Source organism: Balaenoptera physalus, assembly GCF_965194825.1.
Source record: "Balaenoptera physalus genome assembly, chromosome: 2".
NCBI classification, from domain to species: domain Eukaryota; kingdom Metazoa; phylum Chordata; class Mammalia; order Artiodactyla; family Balaenopteridae; genus Balaenoptera; species Balaenoptera physalus.
Genome location: NC_138883.1, coordinates 26,780,383 through 26,804,021, shown reverse-complemented (window position 1 = coordinate 26,804,021; position 23,639 = coordinate 26,780,383). Strand labels below are relative to the sequence as shown.

Below are 23,639 nucleotides of genomic sequence, written 5' to 3'. Positions count from 1 at the left end.
TTGGCCCAGCCCTCTGAACACTCCACTTTCTTGCTTATTATTACTTCCAGTGCCTTCCGTGTCAAAGTAAGCTCATCTGTGCTTGGTTACTTCAGCCCCTCATTACCTGTCCAGACAGGCCCTACATCTTGTGTGAGCCCCTTTCAAACACAGAACTCCAAGAATTTGTATTGTCTAAGCTCTCAGTGGCTAAACAACTTTCATGCATGTCAGGGCAGAAGATTGGGTGCACATTGCACTGTCACTTCTGTGAAGGGAATGCAAGAGGGACATGAGTAGAGGAGCTGCAGGTTTTGCCAGCCTTAAGTGGTAGAGCAGCTTTTGGTCCTAATGGTGGGCAACAAGATGGTAGTGGATACAAAGTGTGGCCTGAATGGTGGGCAGGTAAAAAGCTAGGATGCTCTTGGCTGCAAGCAACCCAAAGTTGCTTAAAAAACGTGGACATTTGGTATGTCACATAACAGAACACATAAGTTCTGGAATAGAGCCTTCAGGGTTGGTTGTTACCTGAGGTCCAGGTTCTTTTCCTCTCTCTGCCCTTTTATCCTCAGTGTTGGCTTCATCCTTGGGATGTTAGCAAGAAGGTTGTAACAGTTCTAGATGTCATATCTAGACATAACAATTTCCAGAAAAGGAAGAGACATGATGTCTTCCTACGATTCTCTCTAGAGTAGAAACTTGTCTCAGAAGGCATCCCCAACAATTCTCCCCTCATGTCTCCTTGCTCATAGTTGGGTGATGCACCGGCTCCTGAAACAATCTGCATGGGGAATGGGATTCATCACCCCTTGAGATGGGGGTGTGGTCAGCATTTTCCAAGCACATGGATTAGTGGGGAGCTGTGGGCTAAATTATGTCTCCACGCAAGTTCATAAGTTGAAGCCCTAAGCCCAGGACCTCAGAATATGACTGTATTTGGAGGTAGGGCCTTTAGAAGTGATTAAGTTAAAATAAGGCTGTTAGCGTAGGGTCCTAATCCAATCTGACTGGTGTCCTTATAAGAAGAAGAAATTGGGACATGCAGAGAGCCATTAGGGGTATGAAGAAGCAGCAAGAGGGTTGCCACCTGCAAGCCAAGGAGAGAAGCCTCAGAAGAAACCAATACTGCTGGCACCTTGATCTTGGACTTCCAGCCTCCAGAACTGTGAGAAAATAAATGTCTGTTGTTTAAGCCACTCAGTCTGTGGTATTTTGTTATGGCAGCCCTAGTAGACTAATATAAGGGGGAAGGCTCCATTAAAAAGAGGAAGGGGGTTGTCTGGTAGGCAGCCAGTAGCATTCACTACAGTAGTAGTGAGAGGAAAGGAAGGGGTAGGAATAGGTGAACACAGCTTAGAGATAGTGTGTACAAGCTTTGGAGTCAGGCAGAGCTGGATTTTCAGCCTGACTCTATCCTTTACTAGTTGTGTGAATTTAGGCAAGTTTATTAGCCTCTCAAAGCTTCAGTTTTGTCATCTATAAAATGAGGATTGTATAACACTGTGATAGGCAAAATAATGGCCCCCTGGAATCTGTGAATATGTTATCTTACATAGCAAAAGGGACTCTGCAGGTATGATTAAAGTTAAGGACCTTGAGATGGGATGATTATCCTGGATTATCCATGTGGGTGCACATGGGTTCCTGAAAACAGAGAACCTTTCCTAGCTGTGGTCAGAGAGTGATGTGATGGCAGAAGGAGGATAAGAGAGATTCGCCATTGCTGGCTTTGAAGATGGAGGAAGGGGCCACGAACTGAGGAATGTGGGGGGCCTCTTGAAGCTAGAAAAAGCAAAGAAATGGATTCTCCCCTAGAGGCTGAAGAAAGGAACAAGCCATGCTGGCACTTTGATTTTAGCCTAGTGAGATCCATGTGGAACGCCTGACCTACAGAACTGTAAGATAATAAATTTGTGTTGTTTTAAGTCACTAAATATGTGATAATTTGGTATCGAATCAACAGGAAACTAATACGTACACCAACATCAAAAAGGTTCTGGAGAAGATGAGATGAAATAATGAATTTAAAGTCTTTAGCATGATGCCTGGCCCATAGTAAGCCTTCAATAAATGTTACCTCAACGACCCCCCCCAAATTCTATAGAGTTGAGGGGGGTACATGAGAGAGTATGAAAGCTGTGGCAGAGGTGGAGTTTGGAAAACTTCTGCCATCTGCCACCTGCAAAAGAAAAGGCATCAGGTGTGCTGGGGCCAGGGAGGAGGGCAAGTTTCAGGGAGTCACTCATTTTTTCAGGTAAATGCAGACACTTCCTGCCCTCCTTGGTGGACACTGCTTCTATTAGGAACATCTCTTCAGTGACTACTGGAAAAATTTCTGGAAAGATTCCAGAATATCTTGGATCAGTTTAAAGAGAAGCTCTGAGCAAGGAAAAGAATTGTGGAGGGACACGAAGGCAAAAAGAAAGACAACGTCCCTGTTCTTATGATATTTATATTCTAGTGGGAGGTGACAGAATATAAATAAATACACACCAAATAAACAAGGTAATGTTGGATTATGATATAGGCCATAAGGTAAATAAAGAAGATGATAAGACAGAAAATGGCTAGGGGAGTAGGATTTCTTCAGATGGTATTAGAAAAGCCCTCTTTATGGAAGTGACATTTTAGCCAAGACTTCAAAGATGAGGAGATTCCTTGACCCTCACCTACAAAGCCCTATAGACAGGTATTCCTGGTTGCAGGACAGCATATGCCAAGGCCCTGGGGTGGGAGTGGGGAGGCAGGGAGGGACAGCTTAGTGGGTTGGTACTAGAAGCATGGGGCAGGGACCAGATCCCAGGCTGTGCAGACCATGATGAGGACTTTCAGCTTATTATAACTGCAGGGAATCTAATGAATCAGCAGAGGTACTTTTTTTTTGGTGGGAAGGACAAAGGAGGGAGAAGCTTACTGTGTGCAGATCCTTTTCAGCTGGTGATTTGCTCATTCAACTTACAGTTCCACCCTGATGGTCAATTGAGGGGAACTTGTTGACTAGACTGCCTTCCTCGTCTTGGTAATTATTAATATTTTTGGAGTGCTTCATTTTTGTCGGGCTCTATATGAAATGCTTTGCATTCATTATTTCATTTAACCTCCACCCAGGAGATGAGTACGTTCTGTTATTGTCTCGTGTTACAGATGAGGAAGTGAAGCCGTCAGCGCTGGACACAGCTAGGCACATACGGAGCTTCACCCTTGGCTTCTCTCCCGCCTCCATTTCACCTGCTCCAAGTCTGCTCACAAATCCTATCATCCACTATCATCAGTGCCTGCTTCAGTCAGCAAGTGTGATGGCCTTTACTGAGAACTGTTCCTCCCCAATTTTCCTTTTGGCCCTCTTTTTCTTTTCTTTTCTTTTTTTTTTAATTAATTAATTTTATTTTTGGCTGCATTGGGTCTTTGTTGCTGCGCGCGGGCTTTCTCTAGTTGCGGCGAGCGGGGGCTACTCTTCATTGCGGTGCGCGGGCTTCTCATTGCAGTGGCTTCTCTTGTTGCAGAGCATGGGCTCTAAGCACGAGGGTCTCAGTAGTTGTGGCTCGCGGGCTCTAGAGTGCAGGCTCAGTAGTTGTGGCGCACAGGCTTAGTTGCTCCGCGGCATGTGGGATCTTCCCGAACCAGGGCTCGAACCCGTGCCCCCTGCACTGGCAGGCGGGTTCTTAACCACTGTGTCACCAGGGAAGCCCCTCTTTTTCTTAAATGTCACCCTTCTCTGGCTTCTGTACACTGGTTCTCTTCCAATGCTCTCTGTCCTTTGAGCTGGCCACCTGGTTCTCCACAGGCTTCTTCTCTTGCACCCTTTTTCCTCGAATGGCCCTGCCCACAGATCCCACCATCACTAGCTTTCATTTGCATTTTCTCTTAAGATTGAGACAAGTACTTCTAATTTCCTGTTCCAGCATAGTAAACAAATATTTGTTTTTTCAACTGACAATAGTTTCTGAGCACCTAGCATGTGCAAAGCACCGTGCTAGGAATTGGTGAGAATACAATGGCTAGGACGGGGTCTCTGGGGCAACGGAGTGTAGGCTTCATTTTTGTTCACATAGCTATGTCTCCAGAGCTTAGTGTAGGGCCACGCATGTTGTAGGTACTCAGTAGATATTTGTTAGATGAGTAGTTTAGCTGGGGAGGCAAACTTGCACATGATTGGCTCAGATTCAAGGTTGAATGAAGAAGATGATGTAATAAAGATACCAGCAAGTGCTGAGAGAGCCCAACAGAGTAGACAAGCAAGGGGAAGTCTTCATGGAGGTGACATTGGCATTGAGCCTTTATTTTTGTAATTAATTTTTTAAACATCTTTATTGGAGTATAATTGCTTTACGATGGTGTGTTAGTTTCTGCTGTGCAACAAAGTGAATCAGCTATACATGTACATATATCCCCATATCTCCTCCCGGCATTGAGCCTTTAAATCCCCTCAAGTCCCAGGGGTGTTCAAGAAAGAGCAAGTGGTCTGGTGTGCCAAGCATGATATAGGAAGTAGTGGAAGACCGATGAAGTGAAATGGTGTTTCAGGAATCTCACTCCCTGCCAGTGTAGAGAATGACTTTTGGGGGAGAGACTAGAAGTGGCAAGACAGTAAGGAGGCTGCTGTACCATCCAGAAGAGTGGTTGCCTACCCAGATGTGGCCAGTGGCAGACAGAAAGCAAAGGAGGGAGGGTGGATGCAAGAATACTATTGAAGTAGAATCCTCAAAGCTTGGCATTTAATTAGATGAAGAGGTATTAAGGAAAAAGCAGGGACTAATGGCTAATTCACCTGGGTACCTGCATGATGGTGCTGACATTTCCCAAACTGGGAATAGTGGAGGAGGGGCAAATATGATAGGGACTATGGAAGAAACTAAGATTTCTTTTGACATCTTAAAGATGCTGGTCGAGAAAATAAGTGGAAATATATAGCATAAATCTGAAAACAAAAGCTGGATTTCAAGAAATTTGGGAGCTTTCAGTGCTGATGGAGGCAACCAACACCATGGGAGTGGATAGGATTTGTGGGAGAGAACTTCACTTAAGCAGAAAAGAGGGCTGATGGCTGTGGACACCTCTTGAACATTTCCATCTTTTTGTCCTGTGGGAGTCGCAAATTCAGCATGTCCAAAGTGAACCCTTTTCTCTCCTTGTCTTCTCTCGCTATGCAAATGGCACCAACCCCTCTGTTAGTTACTCTGGCTCAAAACCTCAGTCTTCTTTGCCTCCTCCCTTAATTCTTTACACAATGTTTCACCTACAGAAAATTCTGAAAATCCACAAAAGCAACAGGTAGTAGAGACAGTCACTTATAATGGAACTATTTTGGATGATAGGTAGTGTATCATTCAGGTCATATTCCTGTGCAAGTATAGATTTAGTTTCCTTTATGTATGAATAGAGTCATAAGCTACATTTTTAGAGTAACCTTTTTATTAAGGTACAACCATCATGCAGAAATGTACATAAGAAATTGATGACTTTTCATGTCATTAAATATTCTTCCACAGTCAATTTCAAAAGGCTGCAAGGTATTCCATCCCATAGACGTAATTTAGATAACTAACCCCTGTTGTACGATGTATGGCGTTTTTCTAGTCTTCTCACTCCTTCCTCCACAATGCTACAAAGATGAATTTACCTGTATTTAACATTTCTGTGCCCATTTCCAATTTTTTCTTTAGATAAAATTCATAGAGGCAGAATTTCTGGGTCAAAAGGTATGTGCATATTTAAAAATAAACTTTTTATTTCAGAATAGCTTTAGGTTTCCAGAAAAATCCGAAGGTACTACAGATAGTCCCCACATACTCCATATTCAGTTTCTTCCGTTATTAACATCTCACATTAGTAGAGCACATTTGTCACAATTAATGAACCAGTGTACAGACATTATTATCAACATTAACTGAAGTACATAATTTATCTAGATTTCTTTCGTTTTTACCTAACGTCCTTTCTCTATTCCAGTATCTCATCAGGATACCATATTACATTTAGTTGTCATGTCTCCATAGGTTCCTCTTGGCTGTGACAGTTTCTCAGACTTTCCTTGTCTTTGAAAATCTTGACAATTTTGAGGAATACTGGTCAGACATTTTGTAGAATGTCCCTCACTTGGGGGTTGTCCACTTTTTTCCTTTTGATTAGACTGGGGTTATGAGTTTTAGAAGGAAAGTACCATAGAGATAAAATGCCATTCTCATCATATCATATCTAGTCCGCATACTATCAACATGATTTATCACTGTTGATGTTAACCTTAATCACCCGGCTGAGGTAGTGCTAGTTTCTCCACTGGAAAGTTACTCCACTGTAGTTGTTTCTCCACTGTAAAAGTTACTCACTTCCCCCCACTTTCCATATTGTACTCTTTGGAAGGAAGTCACTGCACAGTCCACATTTAGAATCAGGAGTTATGCCTCAGGGTGGAGTATCTATAAAAATTGTTTGGAATTCTGCACCAGAGACTTAGCTCTTCTTTCCCATTTATAAATTTATTTGTATCAGTAATTGATTTATACCAGTTTGACTATGGATATTACTTTTACACTTCAAGTTATAATCCAATACTACTTTGTTTTGTTACTCAAGCATGTGTATCTTTAATAGTCTGAGCAACTCATTCGTGCTACCCCCGCAAAGGCTGTACAATTCGCATGGTTAAGAATGAGGATCCATTTCCCTAACTTCACACACCCTGTATAAAGTAGGTCAGCGATCAAGGGCAAGGCCGACGCCCCTCCCTAGCGCCCAATTTCCTGACGCCTCCGAGGCAGACGAGGCCTGCATGGGTAGGCCCTTCACCAAGATGGACACCTCAGCCCCATAGGCACCCCCGGTCCAGTCAGCCTCTAAATGCCGCCCCTCCTTGCCCCGTTGCTTTTCTTCCGGGTTCTCTCGGCCCCGCCCCCAGGGGCGGAAGTGGGCGGGGCCGCGGCAGGAAGCGCTGGGCCGGGGCGGGCCCTCTCGCGCAGCCTGTCCCTCCCATTCCACCACCGCCCCACCGCACCGGCTCAGACCGGAAATGAGGTCAGAGAGGGAAGCCCCGGTGGGGAGACTCGGCCGCAAAAGCCGCGGCCGTCGGAGGTGGCTGCGGCAGCGGGTGAGGGGGACCGGGAGTGAGGGGGTCGGGGCCCAGGGGGCCCGCGCCAGCGGGGATCAGCGTTCCGGGCCGCGGCAGAGCGGCCAGGGGCGCCATGGGGCCCCAGAGGCTGGTGGGAGGGGAGAGGGTGGCGGGGCCTTGTTTTTCAGGGCCCATCTCCCCGATCCGGGGGATGAGGGTCGGGCCATCTCCCGGGCGACAGTCACCTTCTCTCTTCTCTACTGTTTGGCTCTTTTGAGCTGGCGACAGCGTGAGGGCTTGGTGTCCCGAGCCGTGGTCGCCCTAGTCCTCGGGGGCGGGCCCGGGTGTGGGGGAGTCCTTCGAAACACGCTTTTTCTCACGGATGTGGCCATGTTGCGACCCTTGAGCACGGAGGGAGTTTAGTCGCCAGGACTTGCATTTTGGCAGTTTCTTCCCTGGAAGGGCTGACCCCCTGCCCCTGGTCACCCAAATTGAGAGGTTGCCTCGTGCCTCCCCCAGCCCCCTCCCCCAACCCGGTCGCCCCCCCTCCCCGCCTGACCGTGCGCCTGCCCGCTTCTCTTTTTACTTCTGCTAGTTTCTCGATCCTTCCGTTGCGTGACTCGGACAGCCTTTGTCTCCCCGAGTGCTTGCCTGGCCCCGGGACCCTCTCGGACTGTGCATCCAGGGAGGGTGGGAGTTCCAGGGTTCTCCTGTCACCTCCTGTTCGAACTGCAGCCTTTGAGCCTGGCATTCGACTGCACAGTCAACTGCAAGTTGTTTGGTAACTTCGTTTCACGTTAAAGTTTGTACAGTTCTGCTTGAGTTTTTAAAGCAGTAGTTCTTTATTAGGGAAATAGGTAAGTGCGTCCCCACTTACGTATTTTGGTTTTAGAGACAGTTGTCTCCCAAACCCCAGCCATGGTGTTTTAAATTACTTATTGCTTAAATGAGTGTGGCTTTTGACACTTTGAGAAGTTTTGTTTGGTTGGTAGTTTGGGACTAGGTGTCCCCGTTGCTCCTCCTGCCTTTAAATTGGTTGGCATAAGGATAGCATGAAAATAGATTTTAGAAAGTCCTTTGCAAAATGTAAACTGTATGAATGGAACTATGGTCTGAGAGTGGCGCCACAGAGTTTTAAGCTCCAATTATGGTCTTGAAATACGTTGGACTTAACAAGGGCTAGGGAAAAGGTGCTAATTTAAAATGTATTTAATTAGATGTTGTACGAAGTATATTAAATGTTTCCCTTTAAAAAGGCATTTTGAAAATCGCTCCTCCTGCTCTCAGCCTCTGGAAGTTTTGCCTATGAAGTGATGTATGATGGTTTGACAAGAATGAGTTGAAAAACAGGAAACTTTGGGAAGCTGTTAGCTAGAAATCTTAGAGACCCCTCTTTCCTTGTCATTTCAACCTCAGTTATAACGTGTTTTCGTGTGACTGTCTGGCACTAAAGCACAAAACTTGGATAATCACTTAATTTATTTTCTGAAGGATGGCAAGAAGACTTAAATGTTGCTAATTATTCACAAATATATGACATACTCTTTAAGGCTCTTTTCCTGGTAGCTTCTGGGTGGTAGTTGGGACCAGAATGGGTGCAGACTTGGTCCTTTTTTTCCATGCAGAGTACAAACCTGGGTCACTACAGATTCTTGGAACACTAAAACTGCAAGCAGCCTTCCTTAAAGTGTGTCACTAAGTTGTCTTTCTCTTCCAGCCACAAACATTCTTATTAGTGACCCCAGACCATAGAACGGTCTTTTCATCCATGGTTTTGAAGTTGAGTGTTTTTCTCCTCCTGTTTGGACAGATGAGACATTCTCTAATCTTTTTAGATCTGATCATCAGGTAATTTAGTTTAGCAAGTTTAATTGGGGGAAAAGGGGAATGACTGATTTATTCCCCTGAGTTTGCTTGATTTTACTAATAACCCAGTTGTCATCTGGTGAGTATTTTGAGTTTTTGTGCTTTAAGAACATGCTGACTTCAGGCATTTAACAAGGGCCAGATACCTATTTTTAATGGCTTAAGGGAGTATGGATGGTAGGAGTAGAGTCTAAGGGTAGCCAGGTGAAAGGTGACTTTATTTTCTGTAGATAGGGTGGACTCTGCAGTGCCATGATCTGTTTTAAAAATTATTCGAAAAGAACAGATCCTATTCAGTCTTTCTTCTTCCTTTTTCTTTTTTTTGAACCTCCTTTTGGCAGATGTGGCCTCATGGATGAGCTGGTACATGACTTAGCCTCAGCCTTGGAGCAGACATCTGAGCAGAATAAGCTTGGTGAGCTGTGGGAGGAGATGGCGCTGAGCCCTCGGCAGCAGAGGCGGCAGCTTCGCAAACGGAGAGGCCGGAAGCGCCGTTCAGACTTCACTCACCTGGCAGAGCATACCTGCTGCTACAGTGAGGCCTCTGAGTCAAGTCTGGATGAGGCCATCAAGGACTGTCGAGAAATGGCCCCAGTCACCAATTTTAGTGACTCTGATGACACTATGGTAGCCAAACGGCACCCAGCTCTTAACGCCATTGTTAAGAGTAAGCAACATTCTTGGCATGAATCTGACTCCTTTACTGAAAATGCGCCTTGTCGACCGCTCAGGCGCCGGCGGAAGGTGAAGCGCGTAACATCAGAGGTGGCTGCCAGCCTTCAGCAGAAGCTCAAGGTGTCAGATTGGAGCTATGAGAGAGGCTGCAGGTTCAAGTCTGCGAAGAAGCAGCGTCTGTCCCGCTGGAAGGAGAATACTCCCTGGACCTCATCAGGTCACGCGTTGTGTGAAGCAGCAGAAAATAGGACTTTCCTAAGCAAAACGGGAAGGAAAGAAAGGATGGAGTGTGAAGCAGATGAACAAAAACAGGGCTCTGATGAGAATATGTCAGAATGGTGAGATCTCCCTTACTAAGTCATAGATTTTCCTGGTTAACTTTACCTAAAGCACAAATCCACAGTCTTGATGAGTTCAACTTTCTTTCAAACCAGCCTCTGTAATACTGACTTTGTAGCTCTGCTTTAACCAGTCAGGTTGTGTTTAGCTTCTTAAAGTACCCTCATGATCCTGTTTCCCTACATCAAGAAGGCTATATTTTATAGAAACACATTTGTTTCTAAAAATCATTTAAAACGTGTACCTCTTATTTTAAAAAACATTTTGCTGCTCTTTGTGCCACGTAGTTCATACACAGATACTGTTCTTTAGAACCAGGGCCTCAGTAGAGGCTGGTGTGTATATGTATGTGTGAGAGGGAGAAAACACGGGTGCCAGGCATATGGAGTTTGTAAATGTTCTTGGTAAGCTGCCTTTACCCATTAAGAGTCATGGCTTTAGATATTTCTGGACTATAATTCTCTTCTCTGCTACTTACAGTTTGACTGTATTGAGTTTAACATTCAAGTTGTCTGAACACATGGTAGGCTTTGAAAATAACGGGGCTAAATCCCATCAGTCTTACACCAAATGTCATCGAGCCAGAAAAATCTGTCTCTAATGGGTGCATGTTTAAAACGTCAGTATAGTTTTTGGTGACTTTTAATTTTTTACATCTCAAATAGATAGTCCTAGGGACACTGATACTCCCCAGCTTGATACTTTAATATTATTAGTAATATTAATGTGTGATACCTGTTTCTCAGTGTGGATGCTGTTGGTGTTTTGGATGGGGCAGTTCGTTGTGGTGAGGGATGTCCCATGCCTTGTAGGGTAGTTGCCACCCCTACGTTGTTCCCATCACCCTTCACAGTATCAAAGCAGATGCCTCCAGCGGTGCTCCCGAAGTGGGTTGAGTAGTCCCAATCGAGGACCAGTGTATTCTATTATTGTTAATATTAGTTAGCATTTATTAAGCGCTAACTGTGTGCCAGGCACTGTACTGTTGTGCAGAACATATATTCTTCTTTAATGTTCATAACTCCCCTGTCTGGTAGGTACCACTATTTGTATTTTATAGACGAGGAAATAGAGGTTATGAGTGTGGAGATAATTTGCCCAGGGTCACCTAGTAGCAAAACTGGGAATCAAACCTGATTCCAAAGCTCATAGTTAACCACCATGTTTTGCTGTGCTTTGAGCTTGCCTTTGCCATGGCACGTTTTCTGTCTCATCTGAACTTTTACAACCGTAGAACAGATGACCTTTCTTAGGACTTGGCTTCTTCTGACGTTTGTGTGAAAAACAAAGGCATAAATCTTAGGAACTTGGAGGTGAGGTTTTGTCAGTAACAGGAAAAGCTGTTCAGGTCTGTATGCCTGTACCTTTCATGGGTGGTTTTAATCCAGTTTTAAAAATTTTTCTTAACTAACTTTATATTTGTCAGGCTGTGCAACTAGGTAGGCTTATAATTTGGCTTTCCTGATTTTCCTCTAATGTATATTCTGAGGCCTATTTACCCAATTTATATTTATAATTTTGGATTATAAAGCTTTTTTCCTTATCATGCTATTTTTAATCAAACAAGAAATGCCCAGTTAACTTGTATCCTTCACAGTGTTGAAACCCTCAATTGAGGTGTTCAAGTTTGTTTCAATGTCAAGCTTACATACTGAATAGTAATCATCGTACTGTTAAGAATGTTTTGGGATGATATTTTTGGATGTATGTATTTCTTCCCCAGAATTTCTTGCTAAACTATGACTTAGTTGTGTGTGTGAGCGACTGTTAACTCTGTCTTCTCTAAGATTACAGCCCAAGTGTGGTTCCAAATGCAGAGCCTGTAACCTTGCAGTGAGGCACTTCAGTCTTTCTAGGTCCTTCTTACCCCAGATACATCTGTTGCACATTATAGTCAGGTTGTGATAATATACATCTAGAGCTTGGATAAATTGAGGTAGGCAGCAATTTACTCTTTCAAAAATCTGCTTGGATGTGCCAGTTTGTTTGCATACAGATCAAAGTGTAGAACTTTATATCAGAGGTATTGAGGGTTGTCAGAGTATATGATCCAACTTGTGAAATTATTAAGATGAAGTTGATCATTAAGCTTTACTTTAGCCCAGTCAATAGATAGAGTTCTTTTAAAAAGCATATGTTAGGTGTTTTAGGTTTGAAAATCTGTATCTCAGAGAGCTTTATTTCTACTTTCCTTAAATTTATTCTGCTAACTAAACATAGAGTAATTTTAAGCTTAACTGATAATTCTTTTTGCTTTTGTGTTTCTGTTCTTCCTTCCATTCTATACCAATCAATCCCTCAGACGTTCTGAGGAACTGAAAGTGGTTATGATGTAATAGTTTTTTAAAGCCTTCAAAAAGCTCAGTTATTATTTTAATATTTTTCTTTGCATGTGTGTTCCATTCTAAAATGGATCAACTCTTTTAAAGGATTACTTTCTACTGATCTTTATTCAAATTGTCTATATAGCAGCTATTAATTAGGTGAGTTATAGCTTAATTTTGCTTTATTCTTCACTAATACATCATTCATTTGTTCCCCTTGAATATAATTTAGCTTCTTTTCTTTCATAAGTGAATTGGTTTGGTGATGGCCTGAAGTTACAGTTAGGAGCCTTCCTAAGGTGATGTATTAGAAGCCGATCTCACAGGAAAGAAAATATTCCCTTCTGTTGGAAGCCAAGTGACAGAGATAGAGTACTAAACCTTCCCCCTCCTTCTCTAGCCCAAGCTGACCTTCTGCGCCCCTTGGTGCCTCTTGTTTTCTTATTTTTATAGAAAATCAATATCCTTTCTGACACAAACAATAGCTCAGAAGCAAGAATAAATGGTAGAAAGCTGAGATCTCTGTCCATCACCTCTCACTTTAACTCCCCCAAACTCTTTAATTATGAGGGTGCTTTGCTCCAGGTGTTTGCGACAGTAAAATTGCTAAATGAGGACCATTTTAACCAAAGATTGGGTGATCAATAACACTTTATAGCAGTAGCTTGTTGGATCAATAGCATTCATTATTTCATGGTTAAGGTAAGTAGCCTCCTTTGCAAGTGGAGGTCATTAATCAGGGGTTACTGGAGCTGTGGAAAAGACTCTGTGTGGTAGGTTGAGGATGTTCTGTTTTCTATTCTGTAAATAGGGATGCTGACCAAGAGGATATTTACCATTGTTGAAGATTGTACCGTTGCATTTGAGAGTATTGAGTTGCTAGCATAGAGTGCTTCTATAGATTTATTCAAAGCTCTGCTACTATATCCTTAGGAACAACTGAAAAAAAACAACTTGAGAGATAGATTTGATACTATTGTATTTGAAGATCTGTCTCTTGAAAGAAATGTTAGGATTACTCTGTGACTCCAGAGGAAGGAACTAGGACTCATAGGTAGAAAGTACAGAGTGTGAAGTGTTGCCTCAGTATAAAATACAACATTCTGAAAATTAGGACTCTGTAAAAATGAAGTGAGTTGTTTTACCAGGTGATGAGTTCTACGTCACTGGAGGGATTCAAGCCTGGGCTTGGTGACCACTTACTGAGTTGTTGTAGAGTTGGAGAGGTTGAACTGAATGACCTCTCAGGTCCCTTGCAACACTGAGATTCTGTAATTCTTTTCAGTCACAACCTCCTTCCCATCATTGTAATTTCATATTTTAAAAAGCGTCTGATAAGCAGCCTCAACTGCCCCTAAAATATTTATGAAGACATAAAACATTGCAAACTCACATCACCAGAGATCAGGACTTACTGCTGGCTTACTGCCAAGATTTTCTCAAACTCCAAGGCTGATAGAACTGCGCTGGAGAGTGCAGTCGGAAGCCCATAGCAGTGCTGAACCTGCCCTGAAGGTCGGTAGTGAGGCCCTGCATTCTTTCTCTATAGTCTGCCCTTGGTTCAGAAAGGCAGGGTCCGGTTCAGTCAGAAAGTTGGGCGGCTACAGTTTGAGCCAGAGTGTTGTTCCACCCTTTACTTGCAATCAGTATCTTTCAGTTTCTCTTTGGAGGCTGTAACTCCCAGAATATACTTGGATAGGGAATCGTAGTGTTATCTGTGTGTGTATTTGTTCTGAGGGATAGGAGGCAGTCATAGCATATTGAGTTCTGGGAAATACAGTCTCCAAGAGTAGTTTACTGTTGGCATGGACAGAGAAGGAAAAAACACTCTTAGTAGTAGTGCATTCTGGAAACTGGAGTGTTTTATATACCTTCATTTATTGTAGACTCCTGGAATGGGCCCAGAATCAGGCAGTGAGGGTCAGAAGAAGATCCTGTCTCAGTCCCACATAGCTACATGAGATAAAAGCCTACCAGTGACACTGGGGATTAGGCTAGGGCCTCTGCACATCCTCTTGGCCAGTTGTAGATGTGACAAGAGCATGTTACCTGTATCCAAGAAGTAGAGGATGGAACCAGGGGTAATTTACATACCCTTTCTGTTGGCAAATACCAAATTCTAGGTAAACCGGTTCTCAACAAGAGGCTTTTGGACAAGTTATGCAGAATAAGGGAAAGGGAACATCATCCTGAATGTTCAGTGGAGGAACACATCTTTGAAAATGACTGCCAGTGGAAACCAGAAGAACATTTTAGAAAATCTTCATTAGGATGCAAGGAGATATAATCACTTTGAAACAGGAGCAGTAAGTCATAAGGACAGAAAGATAGCTATTTGAAAGCCCAGTAGTATGGGAGGAAAAAGTGTAGGGAAATTTGAAATGTAATTGTAATGTTAAAATGAAGGGCAGTTCTTTCTGCAGAAAATTGAGTTGATGATGTGGAAAACTTTTGAAGCCCTCCCAAAATGCACAGAGAGGAGATAAAAATGAGAGAGAAGGTGATAGATCTGGAGGACAGGGATAGAGGCCCAGTCTGCAAGTACGTAAATACTCCCAAGGAAGAAACCAAAGCATAGGGATAGAAGAGTGATTTTAAAAATATAACTGAGGGGAAAACATGTTCCTGTGTTGAAAAAATTAAGCCTACAGATTAAAAGGGAAAACTAATGAAAAGAGACCTCTACCTAGACATATCCTGGCAATATTTTTGCATTCTGCATTGGTGGTGGGAGGGGAGCAGTTATAAAGAAAAATCTTTAAAGGGATGAAAATAAGGTTGACGTTGATCCCTACGGTACTAAATGTGAGGGGCTATCGACTTGCCTGTAGAATTTTGAGGGCCAAAGTCTCCCACCTTCCCACCGTGAATTTTATATATAGCTAAGATAGATTTCATATGGAAAGTCACTAGAAAGACATTTTCAGATATTCAAGTCTCAAAATATATGCTCTTTAAAAATTTACTCTGAAAAGATATTTCATCTAACTGAGGGTGAAACTGTTAGTTCTAAGAAAAGGTAAGTCTTAAAAGGATGGGTGGACTTCTGTAAGGCACAGCCCACGGCTCAGTAGCAGAGTCCTGACAAAAATCATTATCTCTGCAAAGTATACCTGATTGCAGTGGCCACGCTAATGAACCTGTGAAACTAGAGAGGTTGCTGCCTTCTTTTGCGGTGCCATCTGAATGAAACTGAAAAACAAACTCCTTCGTTATACATTCTCATAACTTACTATGAGAGTAATTTTGCGGTTGGTGTGAGATATTTCTCTGAAAAACCTGTCCCTCAGTCCTGTTTACTTTCAGAATCAGAAATCTGATTACATATAGTTACAAGTGTAGCACCTCAATCCAGAAAAAAGAAGGAAAAAGAATTGAGTGGAAATGTTTTGGGTGATAGGTCTAGGAGTGACCTTTCCATTTTTTGTAAATACTAGGACAATTAAAAATTTTTGTTAAGTGTATTATTATTTAATAAAAAAATTAAAATGAAAACCCCTTAGTTTTTAGCATGATGAAGTAAGACATTAACTCTATCCTGCTTGTTTCTTTTAAAATTAGATGTAAAAGACACCTCTTATTTAATAATCTTAAAGGGGTGAGAAACCCAGGTGGTAAAGTTATTGGTACCAACTTTTGAATATAGATGATAAACTAATTCTGTACCTCCTTACTGTAATTGTGACAAGTATAAACTACTTTGATTCAGTTCTAAGTTTACAGTCTTCTGTGGTTAGGAATATGAAGGAATTAGCAAGCTCTCGGGTCAGAGGACAAGCTGTGTTTTCCCCCTCTCAGCTGTGGGAATTCAGAGATTTAACTTATAGAAGTTAGAAACTTCTCGTTAGGGCTAGAAAGGAGGGAATTATTTTCAAAAAAGAATTCATAAAGATGCTATATTATCTGTTGCTGCAGAAAAAGTTGCCCTAAAACTTAGTAGCTTTATAAAACATTTATAGCCTTACAGTCTGAAATCAGGAATCTGGGAACGGTTTATCTATGTGATTCTGGTTCAGAGTCTCTCATACTTTTGCAATCAAACTGTTGGTCGGGGCTGCAGTTGTCTCAAGGCTTGGGTGGGGCTGAGGAGTCCACTTCCAAGCTCACTCACAGGGCTGTTGGCAGATCTCATTTTCTTATTGGCTGCAGGCTCGAGAGAGTCTCAGTTCCTTTCCACGTGGGCCCCTCTACAGGGCTGTTAGCATTCTTAAGATATGGTAGTTAGCTTCCCCTAGAGCAAATTGTCTGAGAGAGAGAGGGAGAGAGCCAGCCCTCACTCAAGTACCCAAGATAGAACCCTAGTCTTTTATAACCTAGTCTCAGAAGTGACATACTGTTAGTTACATCTGCCTGTGCTACTGGTTACACAGCCCAACCAGGGTGTGAAATACCAGGAGGCTGGCATCACTGGGAGTCATCTGGGAGTCTGGTTACCACAGGTGGCCACTGGTCTTCTGAAAATTTTTCCTAACTTAGTGTGAAGCTAAATTCAGGAATAGTATTCTCAAACTAATTATTTCCTCAGAACATACTGAGAGAATGTTTTTACTGTGATTTCAAAGGAAGGGCATTCAGGAACTATAAAGGCAAGCAAGGTATAGATCCCTGAGAATGTATTTTGTTGTATTTTAAGTAAGTATACTGAAGATGAATGTTTATTTTTTAAATTTAAGATATGGCATTAAGGGAGAGAGCTTCTTTCTGAAGTGAGTTTGTAATTCGTTTTCTTGATGTTCAGCACATAGGATGCATTTTTAGCTGATGAGCTCTTGAAGGCTGGCCCTATCCAGCAGAAGCACACAGGCTCCTCTCCTCCTCTGAAGTGGTTTCCCTTAACCATGATGTCCCACCCCCTTCATCCCTCCACTTTGTTCATCACTCTAGATGAGGGGTCTCACCTTTTGGGCCAGATAATTCTCTGTTGTGAGGGCTATTCTGCGCATTGTAGGATGTTTAGCAGCAACCCTGTCCTCGACTCGCAAGATGCCAATAGAATACCAGTTTCCTCTTCCCCTCTCCAAGTCCTGACAAACAAAAATTTTTCCAGATATTGCCAAATGACCCCGAGGGCTGGGGTGGGGCAGGAAGGTAGGAGAAGGGGGACAAAATTGCCTCCAGTTGAGAACCACTGCTCTAGATGTTTCTGGTACTGAGATTGGGTTTTTACCTCATTGACTCTGCTTTTACCAACAAGCATGAGTTTCAAATTAGAGAACTCAGTAAGACCAAAACATTGATCTCTTCTATAGAATAAAAATACTGTGATTTAAAAATGGAGAGTTTTTGCTAATTTGAAAACAGTACCCTTTAATTGCTCTGAAAAGGGCAGGCAATTCGTTTTCAGAACTTGTAAAGAAGAGCAGTTCAGACGAAAACATTTAAAAATTTATATCAAAGTTTACAATGTTTAGCTAACTCTTTGCCCTGGAATTAATTATTTAAATGGACAAGAGGTATCAATTATGTTTTATTAGGCTTGATTCCTAAGATAATCTACCTCTCTGAAAATGAATGCGATACCCAGTCATCTGGTCTACCCAGAGTGCCCTGAATTACAAAGATGCTCAGGTGAGGTTAGATGGATGCATGTGTAACAAAACAAGAAAAAAACAAAATGTTAATTGTAGTATCTAGGTGATGGAGTGTGAGTGGTAACTTTCAACTTTTTTGTGTGCTTGAAAGTCTTCATAGTAACAAAATGTTGGGAGAGGAGAGCTGCTGGAACTGCTGGTTAGGTTGACTTTCTTTACATTTACGTTATTTCAGTTGGATGTGGTTCAGTTGCTTCTAACAATATTATAATAATTAGATAATACAATTAATTGGTAGTCCAAAATCTAGGCTTTAATTTTGTTTGTCTTATTTTAAATGGTGGCTATGCTTCTGAATTGTGGAAACATTTTTTTAGTGAAAACCATTATAGAGAAGTGCGATGTATTATTACTATTTTTACTCACATATGAATATTTTTGAGACGTTTTCTGGCTTCTAAAATGGGGTGACTTTCTCAGTATTATAAGGTTAAATTCTAGGCTTGCCCCACCCCTTATTTGGAGAATTTTCTTCATTGGAAAGCATTCTTTCTATGTTTTCACACTCTTCTCCCATAGTCTAAGTTTTTTATAAAATGCATGCATTTAAATTGTGGTTGACATGCTTCTTTGTTAGTTTTAGTGCTGGTTATAGCAGGGTCTGGTATAAACTTAATAAATGCTTACTAAGTGAATGAGTGAAAATATAGGGGAAATAGTGGGGGAAATCCTTCCTCCTCCTTTTCCTGTTAGAGATTTTTATTGCCCCAATTAAGAATTGAGTATTTTTGAATGACATATAAATTATTTGTAGGGTTAATACATTGCTACTCAAAAATATTTTAGAAATATTCTATGAAGACTTTTATATGCAAACTATTTATAGATTAGAATCATGTGAGAACAGGGAGTATAGAACAGCTCCCAAGGCAAAGACAGGAGGCATTGATGTCTCTAGGAGTTGCTGTCGTTTTAGGAAAAGACAGGATTTCATTACCTACTATCTTTGTGGGCTTTGTCTTGTTACTTTTTCTGAAGATTAATAAAGGCTGAGTTTCCGTCTTCCTGACTAAGTTTCAGAGGACCATAGTGGAATGGACACTAAGGATAGGATCACATTTCTTTTTCCTTATAAAAATGAGGAACAGAGCTTTTTTCCTGGCCTAATAAAACTGCTCATAGCAAAAAAGTTATAAACAAATTTGAAGGTTTTGGAATAGGAAAAATGTGTAGTAGCCTGACATCTTTTAACTTTTTGACCTTGTGATCTTACAAGGGTACTAAAAGAAAATTGTTTTTATTGAAAGATAGGAGCTTATTTTTAACAGAATATTAAACATTATGTTTAATTAGCTATATTAACATTTTATAGTTGACTAAATCACTATTAAAATCCTATGAATCTAATTTTTTTTTAAAAAATCATAATCTCTGAGTCAGAAGTGAATGAAAGCCACAGGGCTGGATAGCTTTGGCCTGTAAATTGTAAGGGGAAATATTTACTTCTACTTCATAGCTAGCACTACATTTTTGCATGCTGTATCATGGTGTTTATGTGCAAATATGCCATGAAGTTCCCATTTTCTTCCTTAGAAAATTATGCTAACAGTTTCTTACATAAAATTAGATTTCCACAATGCAAGTTCTTCTGAGGGAATAAGATGTTATCAGATGAAATACTCATTTCCAGATATTGATGGAATGATGATACTTTTATGTAATAAGTGTTCTTTAAGGCATAAATTATTTTCTCAGTGAAGAAAATATGTATCTGCCTTGAACACAGTCTTAAAATCCTGGTGATATTTCTGTGACATCATTGCCATTACTCTAATTAACTGTTTATAGAAAACTTACAAGTTTAGTCCAGTCTCTTTAAAGAACAGTGAGTCTCTTTAAATACTGTTGACAGAAATAGAAAATGTACAGGGACAGGAAGGTTTTAGGTTACCAACACCTTTCTTGATCCAGCAGATTTCTTTGCGCTTACCCCCTTTATTTAGAATATGAGGAGAGAATGGAATCCATGCAAAAAAGGATCAGAGAAGCACTGTATCTTGTAGTGGTTACAGGTGGCTGGAAATGAATGAGGAGAAGAATTCATAGACTTCGTAATAAAACAATGGTTTTAATTTCTTACTTGGAAATATTCAAATAGAGGAAATATTCAAATAAATATTCAATAGACATTGCAGAGTAGACCTTGTAATACACTTAGAGCAGAGATCAGCAAATTTCCTCTGTAAAAAGCCAGATAGTAAATATTTTGGGGCTTTGTGGGTGATTCGTTCTCTGTTGCAACTCCTCAGCTCTGCAGTTGTAGTGTGAAAGAAGCCAGAATCGATAGGTCAATGAATAAGCCTGGCTGTATTCCAGTAAATCTTTATTTATGGTCACTGAAATTTGAATTTCGTGTCATGTCCATATGTCACAAAGTATTCTTCTTTTGATCACCCCCCACCCCCCCTCGTGATTTAAAACTATAAAAGCTATTCTTAGCTCACAGACTGTATAAAAATGGTTGACAGGCGGCTGGCTGTTTGCTGACCCCTACATCTCAGTTACTGATATGCTAACCAAGAAAGCATGTAACACAGTGGTGGAGTAGAATGTCTGTCTTATGGCCTGATGTGCTTTTTAAGCCCTCCTTAATATCAAGAGGAACTAAAAAATATAAAATATGCTTTACCTTCGAGGCAAGATGAGAGAAATTGATATAAGAGAATGTGTATTAAGACTCAGTGGAGTTAGAGTTAGACCACTAATATTCTTAGGAATTTGCTAAAAACATAAAAACAACACCATAAAGTTCAGCAGGCACAGTTCCTTGGACTCAGAAGTAGGAAGAATACAGTACCCAGTGAGGATGTCTTCCGGATTTAACTGCAGAGCTCTTTGAAGACTCTAAATCCATCAGAATCCAGCGGTATAGTTTTGTGAGACATTTCTTATAATGACATCTGAGAATGTTCCCACTTATAAGTATAGAGGAAAATAAAATGAAAGAACCTTTAAAGAAATCAGGTATGTTTTATTGGCTCTTGCTGAAACAAATTTCTTGGATCTGTTACCCAGAGACAAGCTTAAGTGAGGAAACATTGCTACTTAATTTAACCAGCATTTTTAGGATTTAGTATTGGCAAGATATTTGGAAATGTTGCAAAATACAAAATATTTTCAGATATTTGATCCAGAAATGTAGACTGGGATTTTGCCAAGACTATTCTTTATGCAGCATGGTGAGAATGCTTCTTCCGTCTTCTAGAGCACGTGAACAAAATTGACTAGCTTAGAAGGAAACATCCCAATCAAGGAAATTGCTACAATTGTGAAGAATAGAGAAATTTTTCTTGAACCAGATAAATCAAATTTGATGATTAGGTGGGAGAAATGCAGCATCAGAAGAGGCAGAATCAATTGTTGGAAGTAGCTCAAAATGAAGCTGACTTGGACAGAATTCTATGGGGCAAAAGTTTTATTTCCGTTTATTTTTTTCCATGCATATAAACAAGATGGGTTGATGGATAGATGGAGAGACGTGTGATAAAGGAAATAGAGCACTATGCTAATTGCGGAATTTACGTGGGGGGTATATGATGGTTTACTCTACAATTTTTTAAAAATATTTATTTATTTATTTGGCTGTGCTGCGTCTTAGTTGTGGCACGTGGGATCTTTGTTGCCGAGTGCGCGATCTTTAGTTGCGGCATGTGGGATCTAGTTCCCTGACCAGGGATCGAACCCGGGCCCCCTGCATTGGGAGCCAGAGTCTTAACTACTGGACCACCAGGGAAGTCCCTAAAAGTTTTATTTCAATGACTTCAAATGGAGTTTGTTTTTATATTTTTATTTTTAATCTCCTTTTTTGAAAATGAATTTTGCTGTATCCACTTGCTATGAAGAGAGACATTAATTTTAGAAAATACAGCTTTTGTCATACTGATTTTCTTTTTTTTTTCTGTTCATGGATTTTTGTTTGCTGCTTTATAAATGGGAAAACTTGAAACATGCTGGATGTCTTAAAGTTGCGTGGCTTCATTTGAAACCGATAGTAGACAATATTTAAAAATAAAATTGGTTGGTAAATTTGTGTTGTTTGATATACCAAAGCAGGTTGAGATTACTTCTGTGAGCCTTAATAAATAACTTTCTAATGCTAAACTAATAAAGTGACTCAAGATCTTTTAAAAGTACTTTAAAATGTAAGTAAAAGTTTTACAGTTCTCCTCTTCTTACATTTCTTTCGTTTTTGGGGAAAGTAAACTTACCCCTGTGACTTAACTATGAAATTTACATTTCTGATTGGCTAATGAGCTAGAGTGAAATTAGGGAAACTTGGAATCTTTCGATTTGAAAACCAGAAGACGAATGGACAGTGCTTTGTTTTTGACTGGAGCTGATGCATTCTCTTGTGTTTTACTCTTTTTTCAGTGAAACCAGCAGTGTGTGTAGCAGCAGTGACACAGGGCTCTTTACCAACGATGAAGGACGGCAAGGTAATCTTGATTCCAGCTTTGGGACACTGGTTCAGTGTTTCTGGGAAGATTCTAGTGGTTCTAGGAGTGCCTCACAGAGAATATGATGGTTGTCTATGAAAGTGGTTTTCAAACTTCAGGGCATAAAAGCCACGTGGGGGAACTGTTAAAACTGCAAGTTCCTGAGCTCCTGGAAATCAAATTGGTCTAGAGTTGGCCCCTGGAATCTGCATTTTCCGCAAGCACCTGTGGTGATTTTTGTGCAGGTAGTTCAGACTTTGAGAATCATTCATCCAGGGGGGTTATAGTGTCAAAGATGGAACTTTGAGAAGTTGCTTTTTATTAAAACCAAAAAATAACCTTCTGTATTAATGGATGTTAAGACATTCTTATTTTCACATATGGAGGATTTATTTTTTTTAACCTTATTTATAAGTGGCCATAGTGTTCTAGGTGAATATATTATAGAAATTCTTTCTGAAGTTTAGTAGAGAGCACTGTGAATAAGGCTGGTGTATGTTAATTATCAGTTTTTTATTTTTACTATTTAAACAGTAATTTGATCCTGTCCTGTACACTTGCTTAGTGACACAGTAAGTGTGTACTGATAAGAATTTCTTATAGCTCCTTTGGACTGTAGTTTTCTTAATCTAAATAAGGGGTTTGTAGATCTTCTGAAATCCAGTGATTTTTCTCCAAGGGTTAAGTGATTGAAGGACAGAGACACGGCTACATGTCTAGGTTGATCCAGATAGGCTCCTTAGTAACTGAAGGGATCCTGGGACAGTGAGACTTAGGTTCCAAGTCCTAGTTTTGGAGAGAGACCGTGGGGGAGGTGTCTCACCCATGCCTCAGAGTTGTGGGCATAGATGGAGTTCGTGAGCTTCCTACTATAATGGAGGCTGTTGTGAGTACATTTCTGTTCCTTTCTGATTTTGAGGGAGCTAGGTGTCATTAGAAGCTGTGTGTATATACTCCCCGGTGAGCTCTAGCTAGGGTCTTGATTCTCTTATCTCATACCAGGAAAGTCTGGTTGTCTTTCCATGAATGAACTGGAGCATACTTTCAGAATTACTTTTTCTTTGCTTTTACTACAGTATCCTAATGCATCTCTTAAAGGTTATGATGTGTATACAGAGGGGTAAGAAAGTGTGGACCTATTACAACCAATTAAGTTGTGGGCCTTTGGAAAGCCTTCCACTGATAAGGAATCCTTGGTATATTATGGAAGGTTGTAGAATGTTTTATAGCCCCAGCTTTCCTCTTTGTCTCTGCCTCAACTTCACACATTTTGGTGATATTTAGATACTTAGAGTTCTCAGCACAAAGCTGTGTTACTTCCTGATTCTATGTCTTTGTTTATGTTGGTCTCTCTGCCTGAAATCTCATCTTCACCTTTCCTTGA

General features: G+C 41.0%; 1 protein-coding gene across 18 annotated transcripts in view; it reads left to right on the top strand.

Moving 5' to 3' along the window:
• The first annotated feature begins 6,937 nt into the window (after positions 1-6,937).
• GPATCH2L (G-patch domain containing 2 like) overlaps positions 6,938-23,639 on the top strand; it is a 64,534-nt gene continuing 47,832 nt past the window's right edge. For 16 of the 18 annotated variants that reach the window (XR_014261032.1, XR_014261033.1, XR_014261034.1 and 13 more), the window contains exons 1-3: positions 6,938-7,063; positions 9,232-9,903; positions 22,191-22,255. Coding sequence is in view for 13 of the 18 variants with exons in the window: in XM_082451738.1 (XP_082307864.1) it covers positions 9,242-9,903; positions 22,191-22,255 (727 nt within the window). In the remaining 5 variants the exon portion in view is untranslated. Of the gene's footprint in view, positions 7,064-7,619; positions 7,882-9,231; positions 9,904-22,190; positions 22,256-23,639 lie in introns of all 18 variants that reach the window. The other 2 variants (XM_082451734.1, XM_082451735.1) reach the window with 2 other exon arrangements.